General features: G+C 47.9%; 1 protein-coding gene across 7 annotated transcripts in view; it reads left to right on the plus strand.

Moving 5' to 3' along the window:
* Positions 1-1,827: 1,827 nt before the first annotated feature.
* CAMTA1 (calmodulin binding transcription activator 1) overlaps positions 1,828-22,584 on the plus strand; it is an 812,384-nt gene continuing 791,627 nt past the window's right edge. For 6 of the 7 annotated variants that reach the window (XM_032863301.1, XM_032863304.1, XM_032863298.1 and 3 more), the window contains exon 1: positions 1,828-1,948. In XM_032863301.1, coding sequence (XP_032719192.1) covers positions 1,904-1,948 — 45 coding nt within the window. In that variant the 5' untranslated portion in view covers positions 1,828-1,903. The remainder of the gene's footprint in view (positions 1,949-22,584) is intronic. The other variant, XM_032863300.1, reaches the window with a different exon arrangement.

A 22,584-nucleotide genomic window follows, 5' to 3' on the forward strand; every position in this document is an offset into this window, starting at 1 on the left:
AGATTACTGGGTCAAAAGATGCAGACGTTTTTTATGGCTTTTAATACCTACAGTAAAATTGCTTTTCAAAAGGGTTATACTAATTTTCAATGCCACCAGCGCTTTCAGGAACGTTTCACTACCCCAATCGTCAACATAGGCACTATTAAGAATGTCGATCAGTAAAGTATTGTACCCTAGTTGTCAAAATTTTGCATTTTTTGAGGCTCATGAAATGAAAGTTTGTTGAAGAGCGAGTGTCTAATACAAAATATTCTTTTGGGACATCTTTATTTCTGGAAAACTTGAGATTTGGGTACTTGTGAACACTAGAAAAAGAACGCATGTTGTTAGGACCGGCACAGAATTCACTTTGACATTCAGATCCTAACGCCCAAATCCTCCAACGGGGACCTTGCGCTGATTCTGCACAGCGGAGGGATGCGACGTTCCCACTGCCAACCACACAAGACGCACCCAGAGGGGCTGGAGTTCTGCTTCTGCAACTTTTCTCCCCCCTCGAACTTGCAGGTGTCTGCCCTCTCCTTTGTTTCTTGGCACCGCCTGCCCACGTGCGCCGGTGCTGAATTTCTCCGGCCCGAGGCCTCTCCCTCCCAGCCACCTTGCGCGGATCCGGGCTGCTCCGTGCACCCAGCGCCGGAGCGCGGGGCGGACTCGGACTTGTAGGGCAGCCGCGGCGGCGCGTCCGTCCCCCGCAGGAGGCTCCCGACCTCTTCCAGGCGGGCCTCCCCGCGGCGCGCGTGCGGCGGGCGCCGGCAGCTTCGCGGGGAAGAGCCCCAACCGTGCGCCCGGGACGGAAGGAGACTCGGCCTGTGTCGCTCTCCGGGCCGGCGCTGCTCCGAGATCGCCTCCGGCGGCCTCATCCTGGGACAGGCACTTATGAGTCATCCGCTCTGCGGGTCACATGGCCAACGTGACCAAAATAAAGTTTCAGTATTTTAAGCCGCTAGAAAAGGGGACAACGGAGCACACCGGAGGCGGGCAGCGGAAGGCGGGCACCGGCGGGCACGGGCGTGCCGGGCACCCGCGCGAGGGGCCGCGGCGGCGCGGGCGCCCGGGGTGGGGGGCGGGGCGCCGGGGCCGGGGTGAGGGGGGGAGGGGGAAGGGGCGGGGCCTGGAGAGACGAGCCCCTCCCCCACGGCCGGCAGCGACGCCCGGACTCCCGGGCCCGCCGGCTCCGAGCACGGCGCCCGGCCGACCTCCGCCCCGAAGCCCCGGGCCCCGCTGCCGGCGGGCGGCGGCAGGCCGAGGGATTCCCGAGATCCCGCCGTGTCCTCCACTGCCACAGGGACCCCACGCGCCGGCAGCGGCTTCCCCGGGAACGTCCTTCAGCCCCGGGAGCACGCGGGAAAAGCCCCAGCGCGCCAATGAGCGAGCGCCTTCCTCCTGACGGTCACGCTCGGGGGCGGGGCTTCCCTTCGCCGCTCCCGAGTTCCGGGAACCCCCTTTGATTGGTCTGGACGGCCTGGGAAACACTGTAGTAACGCCCAATCAAAGCGCCACGTCTCGGCCTCGAGGAAATATTCCGTGTCGGCTCTGTCCTAACTGGGCAGTTCTTTCCGGCTCTGGCCACTGGGAAGCTTTGTTTAGGTCTGGAAGGCGGGCTTTCCTGGGAGTGGGTGGGGAGGGGGCGTTGATTCTTGACCAATCCTTTCATTCCGTTGGGTGGTGACCAGCCAATGGGCCGGGCGGATAGGACGCTCCTCCCGGAGAGTAGTGAGACCCCTGGTGCGGGGCGATTGGTGGCGGGCACTATGAGTGGCAGCCGCACGGCCCAACAGGCGCAGTGCGTGGGCCGCGGGGCGGGGCCAGGGCGGGTGCGCGGCGGCGGCGGGGTGGCTGGGCCGGCGGCGGCGGCGGTACGAGGCGCGCGCTCGGGGTCCCGGTCGCGAGGAGGAGGAGGATGTGGCGCGCGGAGGGGAAATGGCTGCCGAAAACAAGCCGGAAGGTAAGAGCCGGCGCGTGAGGGGCCGGGGACGGCGCGGCGGGCGGCGGGACCCGGCCCCGCCGGACATCCCGGGCATCGGCGGCGCCGGGCGGGAGCGCGGGGGCGCGGCGGCGGCGGCGGCGGCGGGCGGGCGGGCGCCCCGGGTCGGGGAGGGGGCGGTGGGTGGGGGAGCGGAGCGCGGCCGGGTCCTGAGGTGACTCGCCGGGCGGCGGAGCGCGGCGCCGCACACCCCCACCCGGGGGCGGGCTGGGGCCGGAGGGGCGGGGGGCCGGCGGGCGGGGGCCGGGCCCAGCGAGGAGGAGGAGCCGGCGGAGGGAGGGCCGGCGCCTCCCCCACCCGGACCGGGCATCCCCGCCGCTCCCGGGCCCGGCGCGTTCCCCGCCCCCCGAGCCGGGCCCGGTGGGGGCCGCGGGGCGGAAAGTTTATCCGCCTCAGGCCCCCTCCGGCCCCGCGCCCCGCTGCCCCGGGCCGGTCCCCGTCGGGGGCACGGTCGGCGCTCAGCCCCGCCGCCGGTGGCTCTCGGGCGGCAGGGCCAGGCGGACTCCGTCCAGCATCACCGTGGAGCCCCATGGGCGCCTCCCAGAGCCGGCGGGGGTCCCCGTGCTTCTCCCCGCCAGGGGGACCCCCTCCTGAGCGTCCCCGGGCAGAAGGGCCTCGTGTGACCCCTCCCCCTTCCCTGCCTGGGAAGGGGGCCTGCGCAGCATCCCCGCCCCTAGCAGCCGTTCCCATGCTACTCCTGCCCTTGCACCCCTCACAGCCAGGAGGGTGGGGTCTCCGTTTCTATGGCAAGTGAGGCTCTCCATACTCCCTTGCCCTTTACCTTCTGTGACCCTGATCCTTCTTTGGCAGAGGGGTCTGTCTCAGCCTCCTGTCTTCTGTGCAATCTTTTGGGGCCTCCGCACACCGTCTACTGACCCTTTAGCCAGGACAAGGGGACTCGGGCTCCCCCTGTTCTTCTCTCACCCAGAGGGTAGTGGGGGCCTGTGCAGCTCTGAAGTCATTTCTAAATAGGAAAGCAGATACTTCTCACAGATTAGGCATACTCTCTGCACACTTTCCCGGGTTAGGGTGAGCTCATTTCCTGAATACCCTTTGAGTTGCCCTCTTTTTCTTAGGGGAGAAAGTGGACATTCTAGTGCTCCTTTCCCCATTTGGCTAGCTCCCCTAACATGTTCTCTGTCCTCAGAGTTTCTTGTCTGGGTGAGGGTAGGGGCCCTGACCGGATGTAGGGCAGAGCTTCCATTGTGCCTAGTACTCCGGTAAGAGGGGGATACGGTGGTCACACGAGGGTCTGTTTTTGCTTCCATTTCACTCTTGCCTCTGAGGTAGGGACAGCGTTCACCAGTTGACGCTTCCCCACCAAGAATGTGGTCTTGTGCCCTTGTTTTTTGGTGTTCCCATCACTGTCTTCTGTGCAGTAAGAACCTGACTTTGTACATCCTGCATTCAAGAGTTTTTGAACCTTCCCTGGAAATAAACTTCCCATTTCTTTTTTAAGAGAACCCATATCCTCCTTATGGCTTCTGTTTCCCAGTCAGCCATATTTAGTGAGCCTGTTACCTTGACTTTTTCTGATTTTCTTAAATTGTATTCATGTTGGCTGGGTAAGAAGAAGCCATATGCCTTTCCATCTAGAAAAGGGAGTGTAGACACTCATGTCGCCCACGTGCCGTTCGGGAAGGGGTTGCTAGTGTGCTTCTTGTTGTACTAGAACCTTCCTTTGGCCTCGTGTTGTCTCTCATGGGATCTGAACATTTTTTTTTTTTTTTTAATCTTGTAGCTTTCAGGTGAAGGGAAAATTTGGGTGCTTTCTATTTTTTTTTTGCTGCTCTGGTTCTCTTTTGGCGAAAAACACGATGCCATGCATTTGTTGGTATATATACACATGTAGGTATGCATTAAAAGACAAAGTCACATCTGTCACTTACACACCGTAAGTAGGAAGGGTTACATGGCTAGCTCTGCATTCTGTGTGTACGTGGGGACCTTGACGTGTACCAGTATGAATATATATTACTGTTGTTGGTAACTCTTCTGGTTTAGAAGAATCAGAAAACTCGTTGATAAATGGCTAGTTTTTACCACTCTCTCATTTGTCATTTGTACTGCACTGAAAAGCAGAACGCCGTCCTGAACGTTCACGAAGTCCCCGAATACAGAAGTGCACAGCCTCGCCGACGCACACCCCGACTTGGGCATTCTGAATTCAGGGGCAGCATTCTCTGCTTGATTTTTCGTAGAGTGAAAAGTTCTCATCTTGATGTCTTTACTGCTGGGTATGGGAAAGAGGTTTCATGTATTTGGGGCAGCCATAGGAGGGGATGAGAATATGTGTTTCTGTGACAGAACTAGGAAGGAGCAGCCATAAACATGGCACTGTTTTATTTTGGCCATTTAAATAATTGAGAGAGGTTGTACACATTAGGAAAAGGTACCTTTGGGAAGGCCTGTGACACTTGAAGGGTGGGAGGGGCTGACGTCCAGGTTTGTCTTGAATATCCCAGTTTGCAGGTTTGGCTCTGGGGCAGGGCCATGATGGAGCCTCCTGTAGGGCCCCACTCCCTTCACTGAGCTTGGAATGGCTGCTCGCTGCTGTCACTCAGCAGCAAAAAGTCTTACTTTTTGTCAGGCTGAGTGTGGAGTCTCATCCTCCCCAACGAGCTCGTCAGACTGAGCATTTGGACCATTAAGCATTTTTGGAGCAAGGAATCTCTCCACCTGGAGTACTAAGGAAGGGAGGCAAGGGGATTTGGAGAATTGGTCAGCATTAGGCTTTGACTTCGAGACTTTGCCCTTCAGGTAATATGGAGTTACCCAGTGGGCATAAAACCCACTGCCCCAAAGTAGCACTTTTAAGCTCGATTTCCCTTTTCCCTAAGTTTTTATACTGTTGTTATTGTGTCTGTATCTATACTCAGCTTGATGGAATTGTGTATTTTTAGGGTATGGTATTAATGACCTTTGGAAGAAGACAGTTGAGTACCTGCTGTAGATGTTGGGGTGTTTATAGGAGAGTGAGTGTTCCCATCTCACTTCCCGTCGTGGATCCTTTCCTGTCCTTCTGCCTACCGCCGTCTGCCTCTCTGGGTCTCCTCTGCTAATCAGGTGTTCTGCACAGCGGGCAGTGGGAGGACAATGTAAGGGTTACAGGAACACACTTGAGGTTAGTGTGTAAAGTTGGACTCTTTGAGTTAAATGTGGTTGTGCTTTCCGTGTCATTCGCCCCATTGGTTACGGGAAATCAGCTTTTCCCTCTTCCTCTTCCATTGCATGCTGTTCTCTGGGCGTTAGGCCTGCCAGATGGGTTCTCTTAAGGACTTTTCTTTCTTACATCTTTTTGTTAGAACATCACTCTCTCCTCCACCTCCAGCTTTTCGGACAAGGTTGGGTGACTTAACGAGACCTCTCTTCCCTTGTCTTCTTGAAGACTTGACTTCTCCTGCTCCTAAATGTTGGGTTTCTCTGTCTCACCGGTTAGCGGATTCCTGGTGTTGACATGCGCACAGCAGCCTCTACTCAAGGTCAGGTTGGTTTGGAGTTTCCTTTCCGAAAGGGTAGGGCTGCTCTTGTTCTCCGAGACATATTTATACATCTTGCTTACCCATGTGTTTCCATTTCTTTAGTGTTTAGGCTTCGCCTCTGAAGTAGCCTGTTCAGTGTCAGGTGGCCTTATTTTAGTTCTCTTTTTGTGCTGGATGTAGCACATGTGCCTGGTGGGATTACAGTTTTTCTGACTGCTTCTGAGGTAGCCCATCTTGTGGTTTAACTTTTTTTTTTTTTTTTTTTAACCACTCTCTCATTGCTGCGGGCCGTTCTTCATTTCCCACTTCCCAACATTCAGGAAAATACCTCCTTGTGTGCAGTTGTCCCGATTTCTCTGGGAAAAGCAATGGAAGGTGATTCTCATATTCTCTTTCTTTCTCCTTGTAGTTGTGTCTTTTGCTTCCTTTGGGAGATCTTTGAATTTGTCCTTCTGGAGAGAAGCTGTTTTGGCCCCCGTATTCCATCACTGGGCGCATTCATTCTGGAGACGGTCGCTGAGCGTCTGTTCTGTGCAGGGACCTGTGGTGGTGATGTGACTGCTTGAGGTCTCAGGGTGGATGACATTTCAGTGTTTCTTGTGCTTGTCTTTTCATATATTCTTTTAAGGAATTCTTTTCTGAACTTTAATTGTTTGGATTGTAATCTTACAAAAATATACTCGAGTGGTGTACTATCCCACTGAACTCTTACCCCTCCCTGTAGGACTGGGGGTGTTGGAGTGGGTGGAAGGCAGCGTGAGAGGCATTTAACAGCTTTCCCTCAGACTATGTGTAGGGTGTATGTAGAAAAAAGTAAGGTCAATCTTTTAAAATGGCTAGGCTTAACTTTTAGGTCACTTAGATACACGGTTGGTTGGAATGCTTGTTTAACATTTGAACAGCAGCATACCAGGTATTGTGTAGAACGTGCTAGGTATTGTGTAGAACATAAAATGAAATGCATCCTTTATAGGAGGAAGGGGGAGAAAAATAATTTCCTCCTAGGATGAACTGGTATGTTTCATATCCTCAGATAGTAAGAACTGTATGAGATGCTGTTAAATTTTTGCTGCCAAGTGTTATATCTAAATTTATGCCTAATTGCAGTGACCATTCTTAGGCTAGGTATCTGATATAAATTATGACAGCTTTTGTTTATTATGTGACTTCTAATACTTTATGCTTTCTTTAGTAGTACTTTTATTTGTGTCTTGTCTTTCGGGGGGAGTAAATTGCCTCTGATTATTTCTGGATGTAGGTTTGGTATACGGAATGATGACAATAGTAATAAAAAATTAACCTGAAATGCACTTTTTTTCATTCTGTATTAAATCGGATTTCCCCTCCACAATGTTTGTAGAAAACCAGTTCTAGTATTTCACGCTTAAGAACTCTCGTTTAGGGTTGTTACAGTATGTGGTTTGGCAGTGTCCTTTATTCATGTGAATATATGACTGAAGGTTTTTTTTGTGGTGACAGGTGATGTTTGTTTCCATTATAACAGATCATTTTCTAAAATGTTCTGTATCTTCTAGAATCACTTATCCTGCCTGTTTTTGATGTTCCAGATGACCTAAGTCCTACCTCCTTTTCTTTCCCATATGAAGTTTCCTTATTGCCCTTGTTATTATTATAAAAAAGTACCTGCAGGTCTCCTGTATTTGTAGTCTTTCTGTGTTTACTAAAGGGTGATGCTCACCATTCCTTTTGTCCTGTAGTAAGGGGCAGCGTCACTCTGTCTCCCTAAGGCTAGAGGGATGAAATGGGGTTTAAGCCACAAGGCCAGGGTTGATAGTATTTGTAAGTGGATAGCATCCCAGGGTGAAACACTGTGTCCTTCTGGCATCTGGGACTCCTCATGTAGGATTTTGGAAATTGGTTTTTGCTGCATTTAGCCAGTTTTCCTTCTGTCTCTTTGGCTTGATAATCGTAAATTTCTTTGGGCAGAGCCAACAAGTACACTACTTCATTTGGGACCTTCATTCACAAGGAGATGGGGGTCTTCTAATGTTGCTGTCACATTAGCTGTAGTCTTTGGTGTTTGAGGGTGAGACTGTGGAGAGTTCCTGTGTTCGCCTCCTTTGTCCACATAACATGAATAGGGTTGCATGGTCATTCACTCTCTTTTGCAGCTTATAGTGTGTAATCTTTCTCTGTCTCCTTCTTCCTCTTGTTCTTCTTCTCCCCCCACCCCCCGCTTTTTTTTTTTTTTTTTTTGGCGCACCCGATCAGGTTCAGGATATAGGTTGACCAGACATTTTCCGATACCTGTATTTTGTGCCACCCTTGGACATAGTGTCCATCAGTCCTGTCATTAAGATGTGTTGCCATTCTGTCATATGTGATGGTCTTCCATCCCATGGTATTTGTCCTGTGTTGGTAAGGACAGTGTTTCTCTGTGTATGTTGACAATAGGCAGCAGTCCTAATTTTGTATATGGAAGGACAAAGTAAAAGTTGTTTTCGTCCCCCCCATCAGGATGATGGCTGTGTATTTCTGCGGATGTATTGCATCTTTCTGCTTTGAGCGCCATTGCTTGTGGAAGGTCACGGGCCTTCTTGGATAAGGATTGGGAATGCTTCCTGAGCATTTTTTTAGCTCATTACCCTGGACTGAAAAATACTAGGTACCCCATTGCAAAGAGAGGCCAAGTGTCAGCCATATTACTTCCCTTTCGTCTCTCTCTCTTTTTTTAGAAGATTGTTTATTTACTTTCAACTGATAGACGTGTCATAAGACGGAATGGCCAGAGATATTTTTTAAATGATTCTTCTTTATTCACCCTAGTATTTTGGTCATTCTTAATAGAGTTGGATGTTCTCTTATACATGAGTCCTTTACTCATTTGGAAAAAGTGCAGTCACGTTTTATTTTATTTTTTTTCAGATTTAGCCAGGCCTTTCAAGTCACGTAACCTATCCTTGCCTGAGACTTCCCAGAAAGTGACTGCGAGGGAGATGTGCTGGTCTGGGGCTGTGTTCCTCCGTCTGTTCTCTGCAGTGTGGTCCTGTAGTTCCACGTGTACAAAATGATGTGCCTTGAAGAACTGTTTGGATCTGAGTTCTTAATGGTTTTAAATACATTACTGCTTGGAGACCAATTAAGTGGCATTACTCTCACCCCTCATTTTACTTCTAGTGTCATCTGAAGTATCTTCCTCTGACCTTCTCTCCAAAAAAAAAAAAAAAAATCCCCAAACCACAGTCATAACAAAATCCCAAAAAAGCCAACTGTGAAGGCCAACTCTGACTGCCTCTGCTGTACAGTTTGTGTCACTAGCTTTGGACGTGTTGCTTAATTGGTGCTTTTTATGTATACAGTATTTAGTGGGGCAGCCCTGTGAGAAAGTCTCTGAAACACATAGCTTTTTCAGTCAGTTAGCTGCAGACCACACATTGTATCTTTCGTTTTTTTTTCTTATCGGTCCCAGAGGTGAGACTGTGTATTTAGTTACTTAAGAACACTTGCAAAGTGGGTTGTTTTCCTCCTTTATTTTCATCTAACCACTGGAACGAAAACTGGGCTTTACTTCTCATAATAATAGTAAGTTACTGTTTCCCTACTTTTGTGTTCCTGTCTGTGGGCAGATGGGGAGCTCACTTTGTCCAGTAATGGCACTGGGACTAGGCAGGGCTCAGGCTTACTCTGTAGCTGACACATTGCTTTAGAGACGATTTCTACTCTAAGCAAAGCCTGGTGTCTGTAACACGTGATAAACCAGATGCTTAAGTTTATTTAATCTTTTTTACAATATGCGTTTAACAAGATGTATCTGTGTGTTTTATTAGAATGATCTGCAGATACAACTGCAACTAAAAAACAGAGAAAAACAAAGCCTTTCTTTCTAGTTTTGAAAAACAGGTGTTACCTTTTTTTCCCCCTTCATTGGAGTTGATTTAGAGTGCCAGGAAGCATTTTTGAAAGTATAGTAATACAATCAAGAATTAATCATTTTGAAACTCAAATTTTTAATTCTTGAAAGTTATTTCTGAGGATGTACGTGCCCCATTGGTTTTCTGGGGTACTTGGATATCAAACCATTTGGAAGTGATAATAAGAAATTGGTATAAAGTGTAAAATTATAAAATAGAAAAATGATGTGCTAGTGAAGAAATTACCCATTTATCATTGAAGATCATCTACAGTGATGATAGGAAGTGTAATTTTGGATATTCTAAGGAAAAATGGGGTGTTGGCATGGGTACCATGTTGAAATTGGCACACACAGATTTTGTCTGAAGAGCACTCCCCAACATGGAGATGCTTAGAAGATAAAGAAGCTGATGGGATTGATTATTTTAAAATGCTAGATGTTTTTTTCTCTTTTTAAAAAGGTAATTGGAATAAAATAACCCTCCTTAGTGAAGAAAATGTAAACTTTAATGGAAGTTCAGAATGAAATATTTAAAAAGTGAACATAAAAGATAAGGATTTTTTATTGCAAATCCACAAGGGGGTAGTGATGTTCTATCAAAGATATTTGTGGTGGAAATGTGAGATGATCTCTTTTAACATTTTAGATTTACAGATAAAACCGGTTTGTTTGCATTTTAACTTAATAAGATCTTTTTAAAATGTTTATTGGCAAAATTGTTTATTGCTTAAATTAAAAAAAAAAAAATCCCATTTTGGGTGAATGGCTATTTTAAGCCACATGAATGGTAAGGAAGAGAGGATGTCCTTGTAGTGTTGTGCTTTGCAGAGGTTACCAAGGATCTGGGGGTCACTTATTTTCTAAGATTTTAATAATGTAATAAATTTCCTGGGAAGTGTTAGGCATCTAGGAATCAGTGACTTACGGGTCCTTAGTAAAAGGATTTTGGGAAATGGTGTCTAAACTTTACATAAGTTTATATTACCGGTTGTATTTTCAGCCCTGCCAAGAGATGAAAAATGTGAACAATCCGCACCACTAGCAGCTTTTAATAGTTCTAAGTAAATCAGATTTTTATAATCTCTTTTTTTTATTAGTTTATATCACATCATTAGATAAAAGCGTTTTTTTCCCCCCTCGCACATAATTCTAGTAGCTTGCCTGAGGTCATTGAGTCCCACCCCATTATATTCAGACTTGGTTAAAATTAGGTGTGGTGTGTGGCAGTACCAGGTAATTTTCAGTGAAGAACTCAAACTGTTCTCATGTGCTCTTTTTTTGAATGTGATGGAGGAAGATTTAAGGTGGGGATGGGACTGTATTTTCCTTATTTAGAGACGCGCTAACCATATTTTTACAAAATAATACTTTTAAGGAGACAATGAAGCTGTTCCGTGGTTTAGAAGTTATGCTTGTTTGTGGCGTACACATTGTGCGGTTTTCATTTTTGGTCTGGGGACAAGGTCAATACAGCTTTTTCTCTTTTTCTCTGTTTTTCTTCCTCCCTGTCCTGAGCAAGGGCTTCTTCTCTTTCATCTCCTTTCCTAAATGAGTGCTGATTTAACATCCCAAAAGGTCCACTGTTTCTTCACAGACTCCCCTGAGCTCTGCTGGGAGCTGAACTATGACGTCAGCATTTTCATTCATGAATTTGCTCTTCTAACTCTCTTTTCTCCTTTTGTATTCCTGAACTGACTTCTGGCACCTGCACAGATCAGTTTACCATTAGTCAGCCCATAAATCAGCGATAAAAGGTAACGCAGATGATAAGATACGGGGCTGTTTTGATGGAGCTCTGGTTGCTCCTGCTGATTTCCATCAGTGTAGCTTGGACGGGGTTTCTGGCGAAACAGATTGAAACCTAACAACAGTCGGTTTAATTACCTCATGATTTTGTGGGTGAGCTGCGTTGTGAGCGCCCTGACACTACAGTTTGGTTCTCCCTGAAGTTCGGCGCACTCTGCCGCGGCTCCTTTGGTGAAAGTAGTGTTTTCGGCGGGGACTCGGGTGCCCCGGAGCAGCTGCTCTGTTGCGGAGAGGTGAGGCCCGGCATTAAGTTAGGTTCTGCTCCGACGGCTTCTGGAATGCGTTTGGATGCTTTTGGGGGGTAGCGGAGGAGGGCGCGGTGTTCTTGCAATATTTTCGGCAACTCCGCTGCTGGGGACTTAGCTTTCCAGCTGGCCGGGAGCTGCTGCTCTGCACCCCGGGGGCCCGCCGGGGAGGGGGTCTGAGGCGGCTCCTCTCCCCGCCGGTGGCCAGAGCACGCCGGGGGACTCCCTCTCGCTGTGGACCCCCGTTCCTCCTGCAGGGAGGTCGCTGCTTGTCATTTCGGACTGCGAGGGAGCAGTTCCCGCGGAAATCTTACTCGGAGTTTTCCTCTGCAGGGCCGGGTTTGAGCATCTTCAAGCCTCCTGTAGTTGATGAATCGTGAGCTTTCAGAAAGTTCATTTTCTCTGCTTTCTCGGGGGTTTGTTGACTTTCTGGATATCTAATTGCCAAGAAACCTTCGGAAGTAAAGCGTGTTCTATTTAGAAACCCGTGTGGCGCGGCTGCAGCGTGCGGTGGAGTGGCCGAGTCAGACGGCGGCCATCTTGACTGACGCCTCGCGCTGCTCGCGAGGCGGCTTCCTCAGCCCCGGGGCTGCTCAGAGGTGGCGTCTCCCGCGTCCTCGCTGGCTCTGGGCTCCTTTAGGTCGCGCTGGCTGACGGGGAGCAGAGACGCGTGGTCTCTCGTTGAGCTTCGTCCTCTGTCCTTAGGTGCTCGAAGAGAAGAAGTAAGAGCAAGTAGATGCGAACAAGCATTTGAAGATGACTTCGTGTTTATCGTAATTTTTCCTCAGGATTAAGAGGAAAATTGTTTAAAATTATTTCCATATAATTTCTGTGAAGGAATCTGATTGCACATACTGTTGAAGAAAGGAGTGTCTCATGGTAGAGGGTCTCTGCAGACGTTCCCTAACGTTCAGCCCTGTGTTCTGCGGCAGGACTGACGGACAGTTCCGGGTTCTGACGTCAGAGCTCGGGCCGCGCGGGACAGCGCGTGGGTGCTGTCAGCCTCGCCGCGGTTCCGCCGTGCCCCGGACCGAGCACTGCTAGATGAGTCCTCTGCTCCCAAAGGCTTTAGGTGTCCTGCGTGGCTTTTAGCACAAGCCCGCCGGTGGCCCCCAGCTCTTGCTCTTCTCTTTCGCAGCCGGGAACCTGGCAGGTAGCACCAGGGAGCCCAGCTGACATGTGATTCCGGCTGTTCTTGCCGCCGCTTGTGCAGGCCCCGCTAGAAGCCTTAGCCCCGGGCTCCCGCAGCCCTGTCTGCTCTCCACATTCTCCTTCATTACTCTTGGACCTGGCGCAGCTTCTCATCCTGCTGTCCTCCGCTTGAGGTCTCGTGTACTGAGTTGGTTGACAATAAGTTTGAGACGATTCACGTGTTGGGTAGAGGGTTGTCCTGGTGCCGACTCTGAAGTCTCTTCTCGTCCTCACTTAGGCTGATAGACGGTGAAGTCGGACGCGGGGGTTTGCCGTCTGGCTGCTTCGCTGGTGCGCAGCTGCTCTGTCCTGCGCGACCGTGTCTCCTCTTTTTGAGGTACTGCCCCAGGTCCACGGTTACCATCGTTGGCTCGGGCTGTGGAGGAGGAATGTGAACGGTGGTCACCGAAGGGCCTTCTTCCGGGCGTATGTAGCCGCCTTGACTTTTTAGGTCTAGTCCCGGTCACAAGTGTTTACTTTAAAAAATGGAAAAAAGTGACTAAATTTGTTAAGGATACACAGCTCAGAAATGTTCCTTCTGCTCGGTTGTTCCCTAGGACACATTTAGCTCTCTCATGTGGAGGAGAGTTCACAGTTGGGAGAAGGAGACTTACATGACGTGATCACAGGTGAAGAGGTGTCTGCTAACCCAGACTCTTATGTTTAAGGTAGTCTTACTAATGTTTATCTAGTTAGATTTTCTGGACTTGGTCGATAAAACTTTTATGAAATGTATGGATTGCCAGTAATTCAGTAAACATGACTCTTCCTGTTCAGAGACTCCTGGAGGGGCACCTGGGTGGCCTGGTCCGTTGAGCATCCAGCTCTTGATTCTGGCTCAAGTCATGATCTCGGAGTCAAGAGATGGAGCCCTGTGTCAGGCTCTGTGCTCAGTGCCGAGTCTGCTTGTCCCTCTCCCTCTGCTTCTCCCCACTGCTCAGGCTCTCTTTCTTTTTCTCACATAAATAAATAAATAAATAAATAAAATCTTAAAAAAAAAAAGAAAAGAAACTCATGGATTGGGGAGTTCCGGCGAGTCTGCTAGAATCCGTTGAACAGGGTCTTCTCCTGGGCATACTCTTCCATATGCTGCAGGCCTGGCATTTGGAGAGGCCTCGAACATCATTTGTGTTTTAGAAGGTTTTTTTTCATATTTAAAAGTACTGAGGGGCAAGTTAAAGTTCCTGGTGTTCTTGTCAACATTCTCTGCCCTATCCTTACGGTCTCTGCTGTTAGGAAGTGTGCCGGTTGTATCATTTGCCTTGACAGAGGTTCCGATGGAGGTTTCTTCCTGATTTAATTTTATTGATAGTGGCCATTGTGTTTGAAAAGAAAGCTATAACAAGCAGAAGGTGGTGAGTGGGCACTCAACATTTTTGAAGTACTTGTTTATCTTCCTAGGGGTCCTCCAGAAATTGATCATAGATTACTTGACCAAATTCAAGGCCCAGAGATTTATTCCAAGCGTCCTGGGAGGCAGGGAGTATCTGTCTTTCTCCACGGAGCCTGATTATTCTACGTGTGACCCACTGCTGCCTGTCCGGGTGTCTTCTGATGCAAATCTGGTGATAGTGGCAACCTTTCTGGCTGGCTGAGTCTCCTTGACAGCTGTTATCTGTCCTCTCCAGGGATTTTTAGTCTCAAGCCTCCGTGGCCATGTCTGGATTTAGCTGTTCTGGTGCTGCTCTGAGTGGTTGTGGGTGTTCCCGGCTACCTGCTTCACCGGCCTGCCTCAACACCACCTCCATGAGCGGCTTCGCCCTTATCATTTGGTGAAGGAGCATAAATAGAGACCATTTGTTCACAAAGAATGGACAAGTCATGATTTTCAGAACGCTTTTAAAATTCAACAATGGTGAGTGGCGACAGTGTGCAGCAGTGCGAATGTACTTAATGCCACTAAATGGTGTCCTCAAAGAGGGTTAATTGGTAAGTTTTAGGTACAGTTTACTACACACACACGGGCACACACACCACGCTCCAGATGGGTTCAAAACCTAATGAGAAAAGTAGCTTTAAGGTCCTAACAGGAAATATTTGACAGTATTTTCGTATCCCAAGGTGAGGCGTTGTGCCTTAAATAATGTGTCATAATCTGTCTCTCAAACACAGACACACAGAGTAAGTAAATGATGGTAATCAGGCCCTGAGTTCATTTCTACAGGAAAGTGGATGCTAGGACACTGGATGCCCTACTTCAGAGCCATTTTGAGGGCAGGGAACACAAGCCGTTGAGGTTAGTTCAGGGAAGGTGGATTCTGTATAAGAGCTAGGAGCGCTCTCTGCCTCCCAGGACAGAAACGGAAGTGCAGCCAGACGGTTCGGGAGCTGCGCCCGGAGGCTCTGAGGTAGGAGGCTTTTCCTCCGGAGACCCCGCGGGCTGAGCTGGGGTCTCTGCTGGGATGCGACAGCTCCCAGCTCTGCTGCTCCGTTTCTCCTCGCGGATGAGCTCTCTCTGCTTGCACGTGGCTTCCCTGCTCCGCCGTAGCCTGTCGCGGCCCCAAGGTTGGCTCCCGCGTGGGCCGGTGCTCGCCATTGCCGGGCGCCAGTCCCGAGGGTTCGTACTGGGAATACTCGGGACGGAGAATTGGACTGACTCCTCTCAGCCAGTCGCTTTGTTTCCACAGGCCAGGTGCTCGTCCTGGCCTGGCGGAGGAAGGACGACTGGCTAGGGTGTGTCGGTGGTTAGGGTCTGCGGACTGCTCAGACGGGTGGAGGGAATCGCGGGAGAAGATTCTGTAGCACCGGGCCCTGGCATCTCCAGCTCTGTCTCCGTTAGCGTAAGGAGAAAGGCTGTTGACTCCCAAATGGACTTCTTTTGTTCGGTTGCTCTCGGGAGGACACTTTTAGAAGAGAAAATGTTCACGGTGCGTCCTCAGCCTGCCCGCCGAGGTGTGCGGAGTCCGTCAGTCCCGGGCGTGGGAACTGCCCCAGGGCCCGTGCTGTGACCCGTGGTCGGTCTTTGCCTCGTGTGGTTCTCGGGTAGAGTAAGGCAGCCTGGGATGTCCGTGTCATCTGGGGTTTTCCACTGGTCACATGCTCAGGTGGGCTTCCTCCCTGTTCTCTGCGCTGTGAACCACTCCACTACACAGCCTGGAAACACACATCCTTAGTGAGAAAGGGAGACGCTACGTGGTGTGGGGGAAGGAAACAGAACGGCCTCTCTTTAAGTGTGTGCGGCCGCCGGGATGCACACTTGTTTGGCTTTTCCTTGATCTGTCCATGGTGCCTCAGAGCTGGTTTTTCTTGGTTTGTCATGCTGGCAGGGGCACGGCTGTGAGGGGCCCGCAGTGCGCATGCCCTCAGTGCTCTGCCCTTGCCTAGTGACGGACGCCTCACGGTGATGACCGTTGAGTATGTTGAGAAAAGCAGTACTTGGTATGTTCTGCTTAACAAGAGAGTAATGTATGTAATGGTTGATTGATTGATTTAGTAGGCTCCAATGCCAGCATAGAGCCTGATGTGGGGCTCCATCTCATGACTCCGAGATCACGACCTGAGCTGAGATCAAGAGTTGGACTCTTAACTGACTGAGCCACCCAGGCACCCAGAGGTATATAATGTTTCATTTTTTATTTTTTTTAAGATTTTATTTATTTATTTGGTAGAGAGAGAGATCACAAGTAGGCAGAGAGGCAGGCAGAGAGAGAGGGGGAAGCGGGCTCCCCGCTGAGCAGAGACCCCCGATGCGGGGCTCGATCCCAGGACCCTGAGATCATGACCTGAGCCGAAGGCAGAGGCTTCATCCACTGAGCCACCCAGGTGCCTAGTATATAATGTTTTAAAGAAACATAAAACCATCAAAGTAGTTTTTAGTAGTTAAAGGGATTTGATTCCTTTTTTTAATAACAACTTTATTGAGATCTGATTCATCTATGATAAAATTCAAAATTCACCCTTTAAAATATACAATTTAGTGGTTTTTAGTATATTTACATAGTTGTGCAACCGTCACCACTATCTAATTCTAGAACATCTTCACCACTCCACAAGAAAACCTCTGCCTGTTAGTAGCAACTCTATTCCTCCCTCCTCCCTGTTCTAGGTCATCATTCATCTACTCTCTGTCTTTATGGATGTGCCTTTTTTGGACATTTCATATAAATGGAATCCTACAATGTGTGGCCTTTTATGACTGGCTTCTTTCCCAAAGCACAGTGGTTTTAAGGTATGTCTATGTTGTAGTATATGTGAGAACTTCATTCCTTTTATGGGGGAATAATACAGTACTCCACAGTTACACTACATTTTGTTTATTCATCATTTGGTGGGCATTTGAGTTTTTCTACTTTTTGGCTATTGTGAATAATTCCACTCTGAACATTTGCATACAGGTTTTTGTGTGGATGTAAGTTTTTGGTTTCCTTGGGTATATACCCAGGAGTGGAATTGCTAGGTCATGAGGTAACTCTGTGTTTAACTTTTCAGGAACTGCCAGACTGTTTTCCAACGTGGCTGCACCATATTACATTCTCACCAGCAGTGTTTGAAGGTTCCAATTTCTTCACATCTTTGCTAACACTTGTTATTATCTGTTTTTTTGATTATAGCTGTTCTTGTACATATGAAGTTGTATCTTCTTGTGGCTTTGATTTGCATTTTCCTAATGAGTAACGACTTCAGCATCTTTCCATGTGCTCATCAGCCATCGTGTATCTGCTCTGGAGACATGTTTGTTCAAGTCCTCTATCCACTTATGAATTGAGTTCTTTGTTGTTTGGCTTTTGGGTTGTAGCTGTTCTTTGTATATTCTGGATAGCAGTCCCTTACCAGATGTGCAATGTGCTGATATTTTCTCCCATTCTATGGATTGTTCTTTGACTTTTGTGATAGTGTTCTTTGAAGCACAAAAATTTTTAAGTTTCAAGTTCAGTGGATCTGGTTTTTCTTCTGTTGCTTGGGCCTTTGGTATCATAAGAAACTATTGCCTAACTGAAGGTCATAAAGATTTATACCGTGTTTTCTGAGATTTATAGTTTTACCTCTTACATTTAGGTCTGTGATTCATTTTGAGTTAATTTTTGTCATTTTGTGAGGTTAGGTAGGCTTCCAACTTCATTCTTTTGCATGTGGATGTCCAGTTGTCGCAGCCTCATTTGTTGAAAAGACCGTACTTTGCCTGTTGCAGTTTCTAGGCATTCTTGTCAAACACCAGTGTGCCATAAGCGTGTGGATTTAAGTTGGGAGTCTTGATTCTTCTTCTTCTTTTTTTTTTTTTTTTTTTAAAGATTTTATTTATTTATTTGACAGAGAGAGATCACAAGTAGGCAGAGAGGCAGGCAGAGAGAGAGGAGGAGGCAGGCTTCCCGCAGAGCAGAGAGCCCGATGTGGGGCTAGAGCCCGATGTGGGGCTCGATCCCAGGACCCTGGGATCATGACCTGAGCCGAAGGCAGAGGCTTTAATCCACTGAGCCACCCAGGCGCCCCAAGGGAGTCTTGATTCTGATCCATTGATACGTATGTCCATTCTCATGCCAGTACCACACTGTCTTGATTACTGGTTAAGTTACGGTTAAGTTTGTAATTACATTTTGAAATTGGGGAGTGTCGGTCCCCCAACCCTGTTCTCTTTCAAGATTGTTTTGGCTATTCTGGTTCTCTTGAATTGCCATGTGAATATTAGGATTGGCTTGTCAGTTTCTGCAAAAAAGCAGTTTTGATATCAATAGGGATTATGTTAAATCTGTGGGTCAACTTGGGGAGTTCAAATCCTTTTTATGAATCCAGCTCTGCTGTTTGCTTTGGGAACTACTGGTAACTCAAGCAGCAAAGCATCTTACCTTAAAAAGAATATTGTTTTAATTTATTAATATAGTAGGCTGTCTTGCTGGAAACATTGTAATTCCCTGTGAGGCTGGAATTGGACCCTTCAGGTTCCAGGAGAACAATTAGCTATTCGTTTAAGCTATAGTTGGCTTGGGTTTGTATTTTTTCGGTCTGAAAGTTTGCTGATACCTTGCATGTTTTGAAAAAGATGTGGTATTCTGCATAACACTCATGATTAATAGAGAATTAACAGATCCCAGATACGAATATTTAGTTACCCAAGAGTTAGAGCATATTACAATGAGATTGTGACGTTAAAATTTATGTAATTGTCATTATCCCGTCTGTCAGGAGATAGTTTAGGGTCTCGAAGTCCTGTGGGGGCCATGTAACCATCAGTTACTGTTAATTCTCCTAAATCAGTTTGGTTACTCGACAAGTAAAAATAAAGTGCCATGGGATGCCTGGGTGGCTCAGTGGGTTAATCATCTGCCTTTGGCTAAGGTCATGATCCCAGGGTCCTGGGATTGAGCTCCCGCATCAGGGTTCTCTGCTCAGCAGGGAGCCTGCTTCCCCCTGCCCCGCCTCCGCTCTGCCTGACTCTCTGCCTACTTGTGATCTCTGTCTGTCAAATAAATAAAATCTTAAAAAAATAAATAAATAAAGTGCCAGACACAGAGGACACACACGGCCTCTGTCTTCATGGACCTGGCTGGGAAACTGACAGTAAAGGTGCGGTGTGCCATGAAGAACTCTGCTATGAAGGCGAGTGTATCATAAAGGGATTTGACTGACCCGCAGGATTGGGGGAGTCTTCTTGAGCTGAGCTCTGGAGGAAAATGGGAATTAATTGAGGGAAGAATGAGGAAAATAAGTTTCTGGTAATCGGATGAGCTGGTTATAGTCTTTTTTTTTTTTTTTTTTTTTTTTTAATATAGCTTTTGAGAAAGAGTATGCAGAGACTTGACTCTGCCCTGTGACTTTGCGCAAGTAACTTAACCCTTCTGAGCTTATTTATGTAACGTTTTTTAATCTTATGAGGGAGTGCATAACCGTTTTTATTTAGAAATACTTAAATGAAAATTTAAATTTAGGCTTTTGATTAATTGTATTTATAGAATCCAAAAATAATTTTTTTTTTTGGTCATTTTTCCATTGTTGATTACTTAGGAATGCAGGACTAGTAAAGTGAGTATTTTCCTGAACATTTTTCCTAGTCTTTGGAATTGGGATTCACTTCAGTTCATACATACTCCAGAAGCCTCTGGTCTGCAGAGGAGCAGGTATGAAAGTGACTGATTCAAGGCAAGTCATAAAGAATGCTGTTATCAGGCACTGGGGGAGCGGGAAGACTTCTTGAAAGAGGTAGAATTTGACCTGGCATCACTGACAGGCAAACATGGTAGTTGGAGGAGAAATTCTGAGCAGAGGGAGTGAAACAAAAAGGCATAGAGCCAGGAGAGTACAAGGGGTGGCTGGAATTCTGTGTGTATGTGGGTAGATGAGCCTGGAAAAGTAGGGAGGGGTCAGGGTGTAGGGGGGTGGTGAGTCAGACTGCAGTGTCTGGTTTTTATTTTGTCTGCTCTGGGAGAGGCTTTGAGAGTTTTGTTTTTATTTTTGTTTTTGTTTCTGTTTTTCCCTTTAACAGTAGAGTGGGATTGACTAGATAAAGTCAATTCTCCTTTAAGGTGCTAAGAAGGGCCTCCTGCTTACGTCTCCAGCTTTCTGGCCAGTCTCCGGCCATGGGATGTTTTTGTAGATTCTGATTGGTGGGGGCATAATGTTTTCTCTTTTGTACTTGGACATTGCCACTGCCTGGACTGAGAAGCTGCACCTTCCTCCAGCATACATGTACACAAACTCAGACATGTGTTTTGCTCTGCTGGCTTTCCTCGTGCTCTGGGTTTCAGCTTCAGGGAGCTTGTCCAAGAAGCGCCTTTGAGCGTCCCTCTCTTTTCACATGGGACTGCGTGCCTTTCCTGTGTGCACCCACAGCACTCTGCGGTTTTCTCTTTTAAGCACATCCGAGTTTGTATTGAAGTTGCTCCTTTATTTCCCTTTCTCCCTCCATTAGGCATCTTTAGGCAGAGACTGCAGTACCTGGCACATGGAATGGGCTTAGTAAATGTCTGTTGGTTAAATGAGTGAATGAATGAAGAAGAAGGGCTGGCGCTGGGAGAAAGTAGCTTCCGGCAAGAGTGTCCGTAGCAGAAAAGTGTCCGTAGCAGAAAAGATTAAGTGTGACTAAACTATCTGTGTTTGTGAGAGACAGAGTCTTGTGGGCCTTGAAAGATGAGAATAGTTGAATGTGACTCCCAGCTTTTGAGCCTTCAACAGCTGAGACTAGGGAAGGTCACTAGCCAAGATAGGCAGTTCAGGAGGATGTGTTTTGGGAGACTGGATACAAATGTATCGGTAATCTTTTAGATGCAATACCTAAACAATATGACATTTCAAATGTGGGTCCAAAATTAGGCAGTCATTCCTGTCACTGTGTTTTTTTTTTTCTTCTTTATTGAACTCTCAGAGGGCAAGGGGGCCCTGGTGATGGAGTAGCCTCCTTGGCACAAGGCAGGTGGTAGACCTGGAGTGGCAAGTAGAGATATGCTGGCACAGCCTCTGGTAGAGCGTATAAGCTCCGTGAAAGTAGAGACCTGCTTTGTCTTGTTCATTGTTACATCTCTTTGCCCAAGAGCAGTGCCATTTGGTTGAAAGAATGAATGAATCAGTTCAAAAGAATTGGAAGACATAGTAGTGAGTGGAATTGTCGTGGGAGAAGAAGGGATGTAGGAAAAGAAATGTGCCACCAGAGGGGAGAGGACCAGTGGCCACTGAGAGAGAAAGGTCAGCGGTAACAGAATAAGAAGAACATACATGCAGAGGTTTGGGAGGAGGTTATAGGTTGTGATGCTGTAGAGAGTTTGGGCAGAAAGACGACTAGAAAAAGTTAACCGTTTTTGTCAGTTCGGTAGCGAGGTGAAAGAATGAGAAGGAGATGGGGGGGCAGATAATCCCTTCAGAGGCTGTGGTGATAAATGTGGAGTGTTGGTGAACATGAGAGTGACACGAGAGATGAAGTCTGAGCTGAGAAGAGAGGTCCCTGGGACCTGGTGGACCACAGAGGTATACGTTATCTGTTGCTGCTATCATGGTTGCTACGTACTTAGTGGCATAGAACAGGGCACCCTTATTCTATGATCCAGTGGATCCCAAATTCAGTTAGGGCTCTGCTACGTCTGCTGCCTCGCAAGCCTGCAGCCAAGGGGTTTGGCCAGGGTTATGGTTTCATCTGAAGGCTCGACTGCGGGAGGAAACTCAGAATTCCAAGTCCACACGGTTTGAAGGATTCCCTTCTCTGTGGGCAGTTACACTGAGGGCCTCCGTTCCTGGCCCCACGGCCCTCTCCAGCTGTGGCAGCTTGCTTCTCAGAGCCAGCAAGGGAGGGAGTCTGCTAGCCAGACAGAAGACACTGTCTGTGTCGCCTGATCACGGAAGTGATATCCTGTCACCTCTTCCCTGACCTGTGGGGCGGGAGGAGGTCACTAGTTCAGCTGCACACACAAGGGTGAGTGTTAAATGTTAACATCAAGAGATGGGGTCATGGAGGGTCCACCCTAGAGTTTGTCCACCACAGTGCGGAGGGACGATGGCACTAGAAGGCATAGGGCTGTTCTTCAGAAAGTGGCCTATAGGATGCAAATGGCAGGATGGGAAGTTTTGGAGGTGGAGGTCCAGGTGAGTGTTTGGATACAGTTGTTGGTGACATTTCTCAGGAGACCTTCCCTGTCCTCTCTCTATCCCTTAACAAGGTGGGTAGGTGCCTCTTGAAGTGCTCTTTCCTGTTAGACAGATTAACAGACCGAGTTATAATTGCCACCGATAAACCCTTCTGCCTTGCTAAGATTGAATAATTTACCACCAAATTCTTGGTCAGTGGCGGTATCCTGCCTTGCTCGCCATAGGATGTTAGCGAGGTAACTCACATGGAAGTGTTTTATTGGATGTAGAGTGGTATGCAGACAAAGCTATTAAACTGTGCCTTCTCCCCCCCCCCCCCAGGTTCAGTAGGATGTGCGGACTTTAATGTACATTTTACTTGTTAACACGGTTTGTTATGTTGTACCTAAGTTATTGAACTGGGCTTTATTTAATACTATGCTATTTTTAGGGCCTTTAGAGTAGTGTTTGCTTTTGTGATAAATGACCCCAAACTGCTGTACCTTTCAAGCCCTT

The sequence above is a fragment of the Lontra canadensis genome, unplaced genomic scaffold (genome assembly GCF_010015895.1).
Source record: "Lontra canadensis isolate GAN:19392208 unplaced genomic scaffold, GSC_riverotter_1.0 scaffold25, whole genome shotgun sequence".
Lineage (NCBI taxonomy): Eukaryota > Metazoa > Chordata > Mammalia > Carnivora > Mustelidae > Lontra > Lontra canadensis.